The 16652-nt window shown below is 37.4% G+C and overlaps 1 protein-coding gene across 2 annotated transcripts; it reads left to right on the forward strand.

The window, feature by feature from the left end:
• Positions 1–13: 13 nt before the first annotated feature.
• On the forward strand, positions 14–13372 carry ANKRA2 (ankyrin repeat family A member 2). 2 transcript variants are annotated; one of them, XM_004058696.4, is made up of 9 exons: positions 14–579; positions 2725–3117; positions 4424–4582; positions 8067–8132; positions 10117–10214; positions 10721–10846; positions 11320–11386; positions 12222–12302; positions 12856–13372. In XM_004058696.4, exons 2-9 carry the CDS (start codon positions 2829–2831, stop codon positions 12909–12911), a joined length of 942 nt encoding a protein of 313 aa, XP_004058744.1. In that variant the 5' UTR covers positions 14–579; positions 2725–2828; the 3' UTR covers positions 12912–13372. The 2 variants fall into 2 exon arrangements, with proteins under 2 accessions (XP_004058744.1, XP_018869148.1); XM_019013603.3 differs by having other exon boundaries at positions 15–579; positions 2725–3130.
• Positions 13373–16652: the final 3280 nt, after the last annotated feature.

A 16652-nucleotide genomic window follows, 5' to 3' on the forward strand; every position in this document is an offset into this window, starting at 1 on the left:
GCGGCGCAGAGGCGGGTCAGGTGGGCGGGGCGATCTGGAGTAGGAGGCGTGACCGGAGGGCGAAACTGGAGCTTCCTCTGCTCTGGTGACCCAGAACCGTCAACTGAAATGACCCTGTCTGTGTAGTACTCCGGCAGGATGGGCCTCGGAGCGTAAAGGCGGCAAAAATAAAAATAAAAATAAAAAAGGAGAGAGAGACAAAAAAAAGAAAACCCGAAAGTTTCAGCTGCACTGCTGCGGAACGTTTTTTAGCCAGAAGGCTAAAGAAGAAATCGGAAGTGACGTCGCGGCCAAAACAAGCCCGGGCTTGGAGGCCTGTACTGAAGCTGGCCTCAGATGGGAAGGCCCGACTCGCTGTCTGCTGTCGTCGGTGGTCGCGAGGCCTTGCACTCTCACCGGGTCGGCCTCCAGCCCCTGTGCCCGGGATCCGCTCGCCGCGGATGAGCGAGAGTTTCTTCCTGGGACTTTTCGGGCACAGCTGGCCGGTGGCGACAGAACGGACTTTCTTTCCTGCAAGAGTCTCCCCTCCAGCGGGAGACAGCGGGCTCCTGTCTCGGGACGCTGGGACACCTGTCGCCTGTGAGGCATCATTTATTTTCATAGCACCTTCCTCTCCTTGTAGAATAATTCCAGGATCAGGAAGAAACGAGGGGCTCCTGTTATTAGCATCCACAGGAACTAGCATAGCTGCCCACTTTATCTCCGTAGACTCTCTATCCCTTCATCCCTGGGCTCTGACAGATGGAGGTGAACCTAGCTATCGATTGCCTTACCCCCTTTTTCTCACCACCACCTCTTCTAAGTCCTGTTTACCCCACTCCCCTCACCCCCGCCTCCCTCTCCTGTTCTTCAAAATTTTGGCCTACCAATCAACTTTGCTTCTCCTCTCGTTAGACTGCTGTGCCAAGATAAGCGTTCATTTTCCACCCACCCCCTTCCCCTAAGCACATTTGCTATTCTCCTCTCGAAGACCTGTAATTCCATCTATAAACCCTGATTTGTAACATGGAAGCTGTTTAGAGCTGGAAAGAATATTAGAAAGGCTTATTTCAACACCTTTTTATAATAGATGAATTTCAGAAAACTTGTATTATTTATTTGTCCAGGAGTGCCCAGCTAGTTAGTAGCGATGTTGGGAGTGGAAAGCCAGGTGTAATCAGCAAATGTTAGAAATAGAAAAGAATACGGAAAAAATTGTTAAAGTTAAGATCAGAAAACATTTATGGAGCGCCTGGTAGGACCAAGTACTGTTCTGTGTGCAAAAATTAGTAAGAGTGGTCCCCATCCTAGGGGAGTTTTCAATTTAGCTGTTATTTAAATGGAAATTGTCAAAAGAATGGTAAATGCTAAAATACAGATACATGCAGGGTGCTCAGAGAGCTTAGGGGAGTTGCACTTAGCCAACCGCTGGATAGGAGAAAGGGGGAGATGGTTCTTCCCTCAGGAAACACAGTTCATATTGTCCCGTCCCTTTTAAGACGCATGGACTAATGCATTGCACATCCATCTCCCTTTGAATCACTGAACTAATTTTCTTTTCTGGTTTCCTTCTTTTTGCCCAAATGTATTAACCTTCTTACTTCCTCCTTTTTTTTTTTCCTTACTGTACTATGTGTTATTTATTCAACTCTGTCGTGGAGATTTTGGCTTTGTTTAGTGCTGCCTCATTTTAATGGTCAGAGTGATGGAGTCAGAAGAGCTGAGTAAGCCCTCATAATTCATGAGCTTCCTTTTTTTCCCCTCCTAAGTGGACATATGATTACCTGACCTGCCTACTCAAAGGATTGTTATAAAGATTAATCTTTGAAAATGTTTTTAAAATTGTAGAAGGTGGTTATCTGTAAATGTATGGTTTGGCGACCCTTGCTCCACTGTGATCCTAATGCATTTTTCTTTTAATTCCAATTCCAATTTTGAAACACCCTGCACCCTCTCAAAATTTCTAAGAGGCAATTAACCCTAACATGAAAAAATTAACTGGATGTTATTAATTTCCTTCCTGTCCCAAATGATAATGTATCTAAGACAACTATACATCTTGGAAAGCCAATCCATAATCTACCTACTTTATTTTTCATGAAAACCTACATTAAGTTGCTAATGCCTAATCTGAACAAAAATTCATAAACGTACCTTCAGTTCATCAAAACCAAAGCTTTGTAAAGCCCTTCATGGTCTAGGAATCACAGGTGTTATAGATAACAATGCCAATAAACTTGGATACAACATGAATTATCATTTCTTAATTTCAAACTAAGGGCCACCTATATAAACATAGCATATTAAAGAACTAACCTTAGGTAAGAGATTAAAGTTTATTTTCATTGTTAGCCTGATCTTTTATCCGTTTGGCGATATTCAGATATAGGAAATGGGAGAAACAGTAACTAAAATGTATTGGAATTTAATGATGGAGGTGAGAATATCACTGTACAGTATTTCATGTGGTCTTTACCAGAACCTTATAAGGTTAATAGTGATATCCCTATTTTATAAATGACACGGAAGCTCAGAGGGATTGAGTAACTTCTACAGGTCACACAGCTAATTAATGGCAAAGTTTGGATTCATACCCAGGTTTCTCTACCTCTGAATATTATATTCTTTCTATTATGTATAGGTGCTTTCAAGAGAATTGTTACAATACTTGATTGAAAATGATTATTTTGTGTGTTTTTACCTAAGTTGATAGAATACTTTCAATTTTCTAATTTTTTCTTTCAGATTTTTAAATATCCAGATTCCAAGAACACACTGGATACTGCTCTTACAAAACCAAGAGGAAATCATGAAGAAATGTTTTAGTTGTTGAAACTACAGTTGAAATCATGGCTACATCAACAAATCTGGATATTGGAGCCCAGCTTATAGTGGAAGAGTGTCCCAGCACTTATAGCCTAACTGGCATGCCAGACATTAAAATAGAACATCCACTGGACCCAAATTCAGAAGAAGGGTCAGCTCAGGGTGTTGCCATGGGAATGAAATTCATATTGCCTAACCGATTTGATATGAATGTGTGTTCTCGATTTGTGAAGTCCTTAAATGAAGAAGATAGTAAAAATATTCAAGATCAGGTTAACTCTGACCTGGAGGTGGCATCTGTCCTATTTAAAGGTTGAAAGTTATGGTATAAATATCTGCATTTGTTTTTGTTTTGGTATATTTGGGTTATTTTCCCAATCATGAGATTTTGAGTTTGGGAAGACAGTTTAGAAGTCATTTTTTAATATGATTTTCTGGAATCTCATAGAAACCAAAATTAAAATAATTTCAGATTATATAATATCTAATTTAAAGGAAGTACATGTTGATTTTTTTAAAAACTTCTTGTTTAATATTTGTTTACAAATTCCCTAATGAAGTTCCCTATTATTCCTTTTAAAATCATAGGGCCGGGCACAGTGTCTCATGCCTGTAATCCCAGCACTTTGGGAGGCCGAGGTGGACAGATCACTTGAGGTCGGGAGTTCAAGACCAGCCTGGCCAACATGATGAGACCTCGTCTCTACTAAAAATACAAAAATTAGCCGGGCATGGTAGCGTCTGCGTGTAATCCCAGCTACTTGGGAGGCTGAGGTACAAGAATTGCTTGAACCACAGAGGCTGTGGTTGCAGTGAGCTAAGACTATGCCACTGTACTCCAGCCTGGGTGACAGAGTGAGACTCTGTCTCAAAAAATAAAATCAAAAGAAAAAAAATCATGTTCCTTTTAGAAATGAATTAGCGTAATATCCATTCCTGAATATTCCTGTTCTATGAATATTTAATGTGCATTCACTTTCTGTGCTTTAATGCAGTGAAGTCTGTCATCATGCTCTAGATTTGCTTTTATAATGATACCCTGAATAATAAAACTATTCTCTTAGGATAACATCACTCAAGATTAATATATTTTCTTCCAGAACTTTCACTATGGTTATATAGACTTTTTTTTTTCTTTGAGCCAGAGCCTCTCTCTGTCACCCAGGCTGGAGTGCAGTGGCGAGATCTTGGCTCACTGCAGCCTTCGCCTTCTGGGTTCAAGCAGTTCTCCTGCCTCAGCCTCCCGAGTAGCTGGGATTACAGGCGTGTGCCACCGTGCCCGGCTAATTTTTTGTATTTTTAGTAGAGATGGGGTTTCACCATGTTGGCCAGGCTGGTCTCGAACTCCTGACCTCAGGTGATCCACCTGCCTTGGCCTCCCAAAGTGCTGGGGTTACAGGCGTGAGCACCATGCCCAGCCTAGACTTTTTTTTTTTTTTTGACTAACCATTATGCAAACAAGGAAGTATGGACTTTAATGATAAAAACAATTTAGTATCACTTGATAAATAGTTTAATTGAAGCTATTACACCTCATGTATTTCTTTTTAAATGTAGACATTGACATAGAACTCTTACTGAAATGCTTTTAATGTGTTTACATTTGCTTTTTACTTAGCTGAATGCAATATCCATACATCTCCTTCTCCGGGAATTCAAGTAAGGCATGTCTACACCCCCTCTACAACAAAGCATTTCTCACCCATAAAACAGTCAACTACTTTAACCAACAAACACAGAGGAAATGAGGTCTCTACCACACCTCTGTTAGCAAATTGTAAGTATTTGCCACTGATGTATTACTATATTCTTATTCTTAATGTAATAGTTTCAAGAGTTTGACTTTAAAACATTATTTCATTAAATGCATATTTTCTGGATAAAGAAAATGTGTTATACTACACAATGGAATACTATTCAACCTTAAAAAAGAAGGAAATTCTGTCACTTGGCGACACATGGATGAACCTGCAGGACATTATGCTAAGTGAAATAAGTCAGGCATAGAAAGACAAATACCACACGATCTCACTATATGGGACATCTGTAAAAGTAGAACTCAGTGGAAGTACACAGTAGACTGGTGTTTACCAGAGGCTGGGAGAGGGGAGTAGATGCTGAAAAGGTAGAGATACTGATCAAAGGATACAAAGTTTTAGCTAGACAGGAGGACTACTTAATGACCTATTGTACACAATGGTGACTATAATAAATATAATGCACTGAAGGCTGGGCATGGTGGCTCACGCCTGTAATCCCAACACTTTGGGAGGCCGAGGCTGGTGTGTCACTTGAGCTCAGGAATTCGAGACTGGCCAGGGCAACATAGCAAGACCCTGTCTCTACTAAAAATGCAAAAAATAAAAAATAAAAAAATTGCAAAAAATAGCCAGGCGTGGTGGTGCATGCCTGTGTTCCCAGCTACTTGGGAGGCTGAGGTGAAAGGATCACTTGAATCTGGGAGGAGCAGGTTGCAATGAGCTGAAATAGCACCATTGCACTCCAGCCTGGGTGACAGAGTGAGACCCTGTCTCAAAAAAATAAAAATAAAAAATAATAATGCATTGTATTTTTCAAAATTGCTAAAAGAGTAAATTTTAAATGTTTACACCACGAAAAAATAAGTATGTGAGGTGATAGATTTGTGAATTGGCTTTAATCATTCCATAATGTAAACATATATTAAAATACCCCTTTGTACTCCATAGATATACACAATTATTATTTGTCAATTAAAAATAAATAAATGCATTATACGTAACTTTTTTGAAAGCTTAAGTGATGTCCTAGTAGTTTTAGCAGTTGTAAACTTTTTCATATATTCTTGCATTTTTAAATATTTCATGTGGGGCTAGACATGGCGGGTCACACCTGTAATCCCAGCACTTTGGGATGCTGAGGTAGGAGGATTACTTGAGTTCAGGAGTTCAAGACCAGCCTGAGCAACATAACAAGATCCCATCTCTACCAAAAAAAAATTTTTTTAATTAGCTAGGTGTGGTGGCAAACACCTGTAGTCCCACATACTCAAGAAGCTAAGGCAGGAGGATCACTTGAGCCCAGGAGGTCAAGGCTGCAGTGAGCTGTGATCATGCCACTGTACCCCAGCCTGAGCAACAGAGTGAGACCGTGATTCCAATCAATCAATAATAAATAAATAGTTCATGTGTTATATTTCTCTGTTGAGAGCAAATACAGATTAAAATATTAATTATGAAAACGTAAAAGTTTTACTACAAAAATAGTGAGTTAATAAATAATAGAGATTAAAAATAATAATTCTGAGCCCTTTGAAATTAAGACACTGTATTTTCATCTTCTTAGAGTTCAAGGCTTCACATTTTACTTATAAACCAGATCACTGATCAATAAATGATTTTGTAGTAAAAGCTGAGTGATTTGCACTGTAATTTTGAATTTGAATATAATATGAATATGAAATCACCTCTTTTAACACCTTGAATCCACAATTTTTTTAAAGTAGAATCATTCTAGAGGAAGTTTTTCTATTTAAAATACAAAAATACTCTATATAGTATAAGTATGTTAAAAAAAGAAAAACAGCAACTGCATTTGTGTTAGTATTTAACTGTGTTTCTGTTAGTTACTGTATTTGAGAATGTAAGATAAATATATCTATATTCTAAAGCATGACAAAATCTGTTTTTTCTTTGGAAACACTAAATCCCTCCTGATTTCTGAGTCACATACTGTACCAACTGAGCTAGGAAGAATCTTCCTGTAGGACTCTCACCCCACCTGTAGGCCATTTCTGGTTTACTTATATAAATTTGCATAGGACACTAATTGCTTTTCCTTCTGTAGTAAGGCCATCCAATCGCATCATTGAAGTCAATGATCAAATGCTACTAATTTTTAAGGAGAACTCTCCCTATTTGGCATTGTCTTTAAAGAAGTTGTCTTAAAATAATCCACCATAGAATTTTTGAGCTAAAAACAAATACCTAAGATCATTTGATTTACATCTCATGTTACAGACAAAAATGTTTAAACTTATCCAACATCACACAGCTAATTAGCCACAGCTAGGCCTACACTCAAGAATTTATTCTCAGGCCAGGCGCAGTGGCTCATGCCTATAATCCTAGCACTTTGGGAGGCTGAGGCTGGCGGATCACTTGAGCTCAGGAGTTGAAGACCTGGGCAACATGGCAAAACCCTGTCTCTGCAAAAAATATGAAAATTATCTGGACATGGTGGCACCCACCTGTATAGTTCCAGCTATTTGGGGCACTGAGGCAGGAGGATCACTTGAGCCCAGAAGGTTGAGGCTGCAGTGAGCTGAGATCACACCACTGCACTCAAGCCTGGGTGATAAAGTGAGACCCTGTCTCAAAATAAATAAATAAATAAATTTACTCTCAAGGCCAGTTTTTCATTTGTGACTTCATTCCTTGTAAAAAGAAAATAGAATCTCGAAATAAAAGTATTTAAGACCACAATGGGGTCAGTCAATAAAAAGACAAAAGAGTGTCTTCATGTCTTAAGACCCATCTTCCTGATAAGTTTGGATGCAGAAATAGCATTTTAAAAATTAAATATCTAAGCCATTTCTTCAGAATAGATTTCATTGATAATACCAATTTGTAGATTTTAAAAAAAGGCCGAGGCATGGTGGCTCATGCCTGTAATCCCAGCACTGTGGGAGGTCAAGGTGGGAGGATCTGCTTGAGCCCTGGAGTTCAAGGCCAGCCAGAACAACATGACGAAACCCTGTCTCATAAAAACAAAATTGTAGATATCAGAATTACCTTAAATAAATATGAATCAATTCTCAGATACAGAATGAGTACTTGTAATTTTAGGGTACTTTTTTTTTTCTGTCGCCCAGACTGGAGTGCAGTGGCACAATCTCAGTTCACTGCAACCTCTGCCTCTCTGATTCAAGTGATTCCCCAGCCTCAGCCTCCCAAGTAGCTGGGATTACAGGCGCATGCCACCACGCCCAGCTAATTTTTGTATTTTTTGTAGAGACAGGGTTTTGCCACGTTGGCCAGGCTGGTCTCGAACTCCTGACCTCAAGTGATCCACCTGCCTCTGCCTCCCAAAGTGCTGGGATTATGGGCATGAGCCACTGTGCCCAGCCTTAATTTTAGGATACATTTTAAGTTATATTTTTAAAACAATAAAATTGTAGTTTTTGTTTTGGAAAAGAAAATTGGTGACACAAACATGAACCATGGGATGATGCAAGTGTACCCTATAGATAATGCATGAAGCATTTTATGATACTCTTTCAGCTTTGTCTGTTCACCAGTTGGCTGCTCAGGGAGAGATGCTCTATCTGGCTACTCGTATCGAACAAGGTAATAGCCTATTTAAAAATATTTAAACAAACTCAATAGGATTTATTAGATTTGTTATTGTTTTATTTTAATATAAGAAAGTCCTAAAGACAAAAACAAATAGTTACATAAACTCACCAGGCAGATAACCCAATAGATAGTAAAAAAAAAAAAAAAAAGGAATATAAAGCGTAAAAGTTCCTTTACCACCGTTGCCTTTTCCCCAAAAGCAAATGTTATAAGTTTCTTACATTTTCAGTAAATTTGTTTGAAAACATTTCTATTTATGTTTCGGGTTATGTGTGAGAATGTATATGTGCTTGTTATTTACACAAAAGGGAAAATATACACTACATTGCACCGTTTTACACTGAATACTGTGGAGAGCTTTCCATATAAGCATGTATTAAAGACCTATTTTATTCTTTTCATAGTTCCATAAGTGTGCATTGTATTGCATGTACGTGTTCTATGTTTTTTTTTTTAACTGCCCCCCTTAAGTTTTAAGTTTATACTTAAAATTTAAAAGTATATCTATAGGGCAGATTCCCACAAGTAGATTTGCTGGGTCAAAGGGTATATATATATATATACATATACACGTTTTTTTTATATATGTAAATATATATTTTATATATATAACCAGATGTGTGTCCTCACACAAGAGCTAGAGTTTCTGTTTCCCCACGCCCTCACTGATACAGGATATTAGCAGACTCCAAATTTTGCTAATCTGATGTGTGAAAAATGGCATCTCAGAGTAGTTTCATTTACATTTTTTAAGTTATGGTCTACTGGAATTTTTTGCGTGTGACCTGCCTGCTATATATTAGTATGTAAACTCTAAATTAAGGAAATTAGCTTTTGTTGTTGTTGTTGTTTATGTTGCATATATTGTTCCCCAGCTTGTCATTTTTCCTTTGACTTCCTTTATGAAGTTCTGAAAGCATAACATTTGTAAGTCATAAATTTATTTTCTTCTTTGTGACTTCTGGATTGTATATCTTGCTTAGAAAGGATTTCCCATTTCAAGATTATAAATAAATTCACTCATTCCTTATTCTAGAACTTCTGGGGTTTCCTTTTTACATTTCAATATTTAACTCATATGGAATATGTTTTGTTGTAATGAAGTAAAGATTGAGCTGTATTTTTATTTTCATGCTTTAAAAAGTTAGCCAGTTGTTCCAAAACTGTTTATTGAATACAGGGAGTCTGATCAAAGAGTTTTATTTTGCTTAATCATGTCATTTTTATAAGAAAGAATCTTATATTTCTGTTTGTTTATGAATATTTGGAGGCTTCTTCAATCTACTAAATAAATTTAGGGAAAAGGCTGTGGACTTAATAACTAGTAGATAATCTAGGGAAGAAAATGGGGTTCAAGGTAGAATTGCATGATACTGTATTTCAGACTATTCATTCACATTATATTATCTGTCATCCACATAACATTATGTTAGCAAACCACAAGAATGAGAGAAATTCACAGGCAGCAATGTTAGCTATGGAGTAGAAGATAGCTTTAATAAGATTCAATAAGTTTATATATTTCTGTAATGCTGAGGGCTATCATATAATCTCACTTTTATTATGATCCTCCCAACTGTACGTTGAGGTAAGCAAGGAATTCTGTATATTGAAGAAATTAAGTGTCTTGCCCAGGGTCACATGGCTGGAAAGTGACAGAGCCAGGATTCAAACTGTGGTCTCCTGATTCTGAGACCAGTGTTCTCTTGACTGCCTTGTACCTGGCATTATGTCATGTCTGGTAGTTTATACTTTAAGTAATATGTTATCTGAACCCGGCTATGTACATTGAGGCATATTTTAATACACTCAGACTACAAATTACAACAACATGCAATAGGACACCAACGAAAAGTCAGCACAAAGTGAACTTTACTGAGTATTATAATCAACTCTTCGGAATGCCAGTTTTTCATAGTGATATTAAGATATGGTTGTTAAATTAGATCACAAAAATTGCTTTTCTTTTAAATAGAAAATGTTATCAATCACACGGATGAAGAAGGATTTACTCCTCTGATGTGGGCTGCAGCACACGGGCAAATAGCTGTGGTAGAGTTCCTACTTCAGAATGTAAGGAAAATGCCTCCAAAAATGTATATGTATAGTTACTTAAGTTCAGTTAAGTCTTTAGTAGAGTTTTTATATATCCAGCCAGCTAGATATAATGGTAGAGGCTACCAAAAAAAGTTTAATGCTTTTCATATTCTTGTGGAACTTGGATCTAGTTGGGAAGGCAAGACTAATCATACATGCAACAGTAAGAAATAATTTAATGCCCAGACCCCTCTACATCCCACGGGAACAGAAGTACTGTCAGCTTTGAAGGAGAAGGCTTCATGGAGGAGCTGTGACTTGACTCCAGAGTGAAAGGATAATTAGGATTGATACAGGACGGAGGAAGGAAGGCATCCAGGCAATCTCAATAAAAGCATCCATGAGTAAAAGTTTACATTATTTCTTTATTGAGCCCAGAACATTACCAGGCCTAGTGTTGAACTATAATTATTGTTGACAGGAATAACAATATTCTTGTTTAAACTAATTGAGAAGTCTTTTATCTCTACTTCCCATACCAGGGTGCTGATCCCCAACTTTTAGGAAAAGGTCGAGAAAGTGCACTGTCGTTGGCCTGTAGTAAAGGCTACACAGATATTGTCAAAATGCTGCTTGATTGTGGAGTTGATGTAAATGAATATGATTGGGTAAGTTTGTAATACTAAATTTAAAATGACTCTAGCAAGTTTTAGAATTTATTTGGTTTGGGAGAGATGGAGTAAGTTTTATTAAAGAAGAAATAGACTGAGCATGGTGGTGTACACCTGTAGTCCCAGCCACTTGGGAGGCTGAAGCGGGAGGATAGCTTGAGCCCAGAAGTTTGAGGCTGCAGTGAGCTGTGATTGCACCACTGTACTCCAGCCTGGGTGACAGAGTGAGACCCTATTTCTAAAAAATAAATAAAAGAATAAATAAAGAAGAATAATTAATTAGCTAAATACGTAGAAAAAGTTAATATCATAGACTCAATTATTAGTTCTGATTTAAGTATCCTTCACACAATATTAAAATTACTTTAAATGATTGTATGTCTAATGCTAGTAAAACTTCTCACAGCAGCATTAAATTACTTGAGTCTTGCTCACCGTGAAAAACTCTGAATCACCTTTTCATTTTGCAGAATGGAGGAACACCTCTGCTTTATGCTGTACATGGAAATCATGTGAAATGTGTAAAGATGCTCTTAGGTAAGCAGATAAAAACTTAGAAAATGCCATGTGAGGACTTGATTTTATTTTTTCGACCTGGCCTCCCCTGGTACTACTCAGGAGAATCATTAACTATTGTTAAATACATGAATCTTGCTGCTCTTCACCCTTAGAGCACCTGCCACCAAAAGTTGCCCATGTGAGAAGCAGCTCCATCACATACCACACCTGCAATTGGACCTTTTATCCTTGTTGCTTTCATTTGGGGGGTCACATGTGAATCCACTGTGTGGCCAGGCACAGTGGCTCAAGCCTGTAATCCCAGCGCTTTGGGAGGCCGAGGTGGGTGGATCACTTGAGATCAGGAGTTCAAACCAGCCTGGCCAACATGGCGAAACCCCGTCTCTACAAAAAATACAAAAATTAGCCAGGCAGGTGGGAGCCTGTAATCCAAGCTACTCAGGATGCTAAGGCAGGAGAATCGCTTGAACCCCAGGGGCAGAGGTTGCAATGAGCCGAGACTGTGCCTCTGCATTCCAGCCTGGGCGACAGAGCAAGGCTCTGTCAAAAAAAAAAAAAGAAGAAGAAAAGAAAATGAATTCACTATTGTTGTCTTTGTACAGTGTCTTTATGCGTGAGCTTTAGTTGTGTTTGAGTTTCAGCTGCTCTAGAGGATGCTGTTTGTTTGAAGTGTCTTCCCTCCAATCCACTAAAGTAAATTCTAAGTACCCCATGCACTCTGTACTTTGTCAGACTATCCTAAAAACATTCTCCAAACTGAAAAATCTCTCCAGCTATTTGTACATGAGCCAATAACAGACAAACATATCTGCATTTTCATTTCATTTATGTAGTTTTTTCTATTTTGGTATAGAAAGTGGGGCTGATCCAACAATTGAAACTGACTCTGGATATAATTCTATGGATCTAGCTGTAGCCCTAGGCTATAGAAGTGGTAAGTATGTTAGAACTCCTGTGTCCTATCTTAGTAAAGCTCTGTAAATAGTATAAGCCAGTACTCCAAACCATCTTTATCACTGTAATCCTAAAACATGTTATCCCAACTCCTGACATACACTTTTAACTTTGGGAAAAGTCCACAAATTCCTATAAAGTCTAGAAATGAGTTTGTTACTATACTTTTCACCAACCCAAATAATTGGTTACTGGAGGATAAGTGCATACCTGTTTATAAGATTTATTTCATATTTTGATAGCAAACTATTTATAGGGCAACCTTAGGATAACCTTGTATTCTGGACTCTCCTTCAGTTTCAAAAATAAAGAAACAAAGACACAACGTCCAGTAACTTGGACAGTTACTCAGTGACAGACTAAGTTTCAAGTTTTTTAAAGCATTGCATTGTATTATTGCCCTCAGACTATGTATGTATCCTGCTTAGAAATAACTTTATTTTAGGAAAATATTGGGGATAAGTTAAATTTGATAGTTTTAAAAGAAATTTTATAGTCACTGTGCTGTAATCTTGATTACCTATCTGTTCTAGTTCAACAGGTTATTGAGTCACATTTGTTGAAGCTGCTTCAAAATATCAAGGAGTAGACACAGTCATCAGAAAATGTCTGCCCTTTTGTTTACTTCTTGGTCCTTATAAATGATAGTTTTGTTTACTTATAAATTTTTACCTCAGTTGCAATATTTACTGGTTTTTAGTAGGTTTTAATAAATATTTCTCTGAGTAATTCACTGGTTTATAATAAATTTAATACTCTTTTTATAACTATGTTTTACTGTATATTTAAAATTATAAATTAATGTTTCATGGCATGTAAATTTTTATGGTACAGATAGTTATCATCAGTCTTTGTATCAAGTGCTGTAATTTGACATTTTCAGAAATTATTCTACCCTAGTCATCTTCACTCGTGTATTAAGTCATTCACTTTATATAGGGTTTGCTATAAATCCCTAGAAAAAAATTGTTCTTATTATTGAATTAAAAAGTGCACAGTGTGATTGTTTACAAAATGATATTATAAATAAATAAAATACTTTTTCTGTCAGTTTGCGTACTACTTTTTTAAGTATATAAGATTATTAAAGATTTCCTTCAGATTTTTAATTTCACCCTTCTGTCCTGCCGTAACACTTCATTAGATCAAACAATATATGTAATTAAAATAAGCTGAATCTAAGTCAATCAACAAAGACATTGTCATTTCTAGAAGTATATTTAGAATATTTTTCTCTTTTAAGGAAGTTTTTCAGTAGGAAAAGACCTCTGTGAAGAGAAGTCAATTCTTCAATATAAGTGAGATATTCTGTAATGGCACAAAGGGAGCACTATGAATCTGTGTTTCCCAGAAGCCATGAAGAAAGAGCCATGGGTTAGAAGTTGATTGGACCACCGAGTGTAGGACTTGACTTAAATCACTTCACCTGGAAAATAGGATGTTTTGTCAGTTATGGTACTTGGTTGTAAGCCACATAAACTTGGTCTAGCTAATATAAACAGAATGGAAGGGAAAGCTGAAGAAGCAGGCAGTCCCAAGGAATGAAAGGCAGCTAAGGATCTCAGTCAGGCAACCATGGCCAGGCATTTCGGATGCTGTTAGTATGATGTTTAGCTTTAAACCCCTTTTTTGTCATTCTGCTCAGATTTACATTCCTAGGAGGCAGAACTCTGTTAAGCATGGCGAAGGGATGGCTGATTAACAATATCCAGCATTGCCCCCAGACCACAAAGAATGTGTCAGGCAAAGGCTGCCTAAAGGAAAAGCAGGGGGGAAAGACAAACAATAGATGTTTACATCAAATGCAATTTAAATAGTATGTGAGGCTGGGAGCAGTGGCTCACACCTGTAATCCTAACACTTTGGGAGGCTGAGGCAGGATCACTTGAGGTCAGGTGTTCGAGACCAGCCTGGCCAACATGGCATTACCCCACCTCTACTAAAAAAAAAAAAAAAAAAAAAATTAGCTGCGCGTGGTGGCACATGCCTGTAATCCCAGCTACTCAGGAGGTTGAGGCAGGAGAATTTCTTGAACCCAGGAGACAGAGATTGCAGTGAGCCAAGATTGCACCACTGCACTCCAGCCTGGGTGACAGAGTGACACTCTAAATAAATAAATAAATAAATAGTATGTGAAAATAGTACTAATGTCTCACCACTGTCTGTAAGACATATACTTTAAATTGATTTTCTAGCACTCTTGGTGGGTTAACCTAAAACCATTTACCCTTCCATTTGGTTCCTTTTCTTGCTAATGGTACTTATCCATGAAGTGTTGGTTCCTGTTCAGATTATACAGTAACAACATCCAGTGATCCATTTGGACACATCACTCTGAGTATTGCTTGCAAGTGCTTTCCCCACTGAAGAGCAATGAAACAATCTCTGCCAGAATTTACTAGCATAACCATTTCACCCCCAGTGTGACTCAAGATTGACAATCAACGATCTCAGAATTCTCAGGCCTGGCTGGGGGCTGCACTGTCGGCTTCCCTGGTTCTGAGGCTTCAGACTTGGACTGAGCCACGCTGCTAGCTTCTCTGGTTCTCCCACAGTCAGCATGTGGTGGGACTTCTCCACCTCTGTGATTGTGTGAGCCATTTCCTCCCTAATAAATGCCCTTCCACATATCCCACTGGTTCTAGCTCTCTGGAGAAGCCTGACTAATATAGCATGTAATTCTCGATTGCTTTAAGGTTGTTTATAAACAAACATTAAAATAACAGAAACAAAAAAGACTAATAAATCGAATTCTCTTGTCAAATCTCACCCAACAAAGAACAGGTCTCCCTTATTCATCCAACTGAGATAACCAAATAGACCATGAAAGCAAGTCCCCAATCATTGTTTTGTTGCTACCAGTAGGGAGTAAGTTACTGAAGGTGTACAAACCGGAAACAAAAACAAATATTAATACATAAAATCAGTAGAAAGGGCAAAAGAACTAGAGAATCGGAAAGTTCAAGTTCTGTCACCACTGAAGATGTACAAACCAGAAACAAAAACAAATATTAATACATAAAATCAGTAGAAAGGGCAAAAGAACTAGAGAGTCAGAAAGTTCAAGTTCTGTCACCACTGAAGATGTACAAACCAGAAACAAAAACAAATATTAATACATAAAATCAGTAGAAAGGGCAAAAGAACTAGAGAGTCAGAAAGTTCAAGTTCTGTCACCACCCAGGATTCGCTTCAGAGGTCAAGAAAAGATGAGCAGGCAAATCAGTTTCTTGGGCTCTGCCAGGATAATCTCAAACATCTCAGTACATGACCTTCAAAAATGATCACATGTAATTTCCAAAAGGTCACAAGACATGACTCTCATACACATAAACACAGGACAAGGACTTTATTCAACTCATTAATTAATGAGGAAAACAATAAAATGAAAACTGACTCCAAGAGCATTTGAGAAGCTGGGTAATTCTTGGCAACATTAAGATTACTAGGTTGAAGGTTGCACATTTATTTATTATGTTCAATACTTTGGTTCTTAGTTCTTAAAGAATCAAGAAGTTGTGTAATCTTTTAAAAATATCTTGCAGGTAAAGAAAAAAATTAGGAGTGTGTTTACAAGTTTTTTTTTACAGCACATGTATTTAAATCATTGCTATAATAAAGTTAAGTTCATTATTTACGAATATAAAAACTTGTAGTTCTATGATAGATTGCATTTATTAAAAATGTTTCATTGGAGCACATAGAAATATGGCCAGGAAGGACTTGAGAAGACAGTTTGATCCATTGCTTTTAGACAAGACTGGGTTTTGCTGCCCAATTATATACAATAATAGTTTTTCTTACAATGTAAGCTGGCCCCAGTCTTGTCTTGATATTAATATATGAAATTTTTATAATTGTCTCATTGTCTCATTTAGAAACATCCATATTTTTCTGCTTTTCCTATTGCCGTTTTTTATTTGTGCATGAATTGATTATTGAGAAAATGTAGCAGTTTGCATATTTAAAAATTAATCATTTTGCATTTTATATTTAAATATGCTAACATCACTGTTGTAGAATTCCCAAATTTCATTTGTAGATATTGAGCTAAGGGCTAATGTCAGGAGCTGATTTTTAATGATAAAGCTGCAGATGGGCTAAATAAAAGCCAAATTAGTCCTACAATCAGGTATTATGTTTTTAAACCAAGTTGAGTGAATTGATAGTGGACTTGGGAAATCTTCCCCAGCAGAATCTAGATGAGTGGCACAGAATTGAAATCTCTTTCTTTCCCACCATTTCCCTTTAAGTGCTCTGCTCCTTTGTAAACAGTTAAAGATTTGAAAGAGAATCTGATATTCCCAAGGCATTAGGAAGAAAGGATTTA

The sequence above is a fragment of the Gorilla gorilla genome, chromosome 19 (assembly GCF_029281585.2).
Source record: "Gorilla gorilla gorilla isolate KB3781 chromosome 19, NHGRI_mGorGor1-v2.1_pri, whole genome shotgun sequence".
In the NCBI taxonomy this organism is placed as follows: domain Eukaryota; kingdom Metazoa; phylum Chordata; class Mammalia; order Primates; family Hominidae; genus Gorilla; species Gorilla gorilla.

What these genes read in the sequence shown, in the direction of transcription:
- ANKRA2 (XM_004058696.4), top strand. Translation starts at nt 2,829, where the DNA reads ATGGCTACATCAACAAATCTGGATATTGGAGCCCAGCTTATAGTGGAA. An exon ending in CACACCTCTGTTAGCAAATT is followed by an intron (nt 4,583 to 8,066) that starts GTAAGTATTTGC and finishes ATACTCTTTCAG; the next exon opens with CTTTGTCTGTTCACCAGTTG. An exon ending in GGCTACTCGTATCGAACAAG is followed by an intron (nt 8,133 to 10,116) that starts GTAATAGCCTAT and finishes TCTTTTAAATAG; the next exon opens with AAAATGTTATCAATCACACG.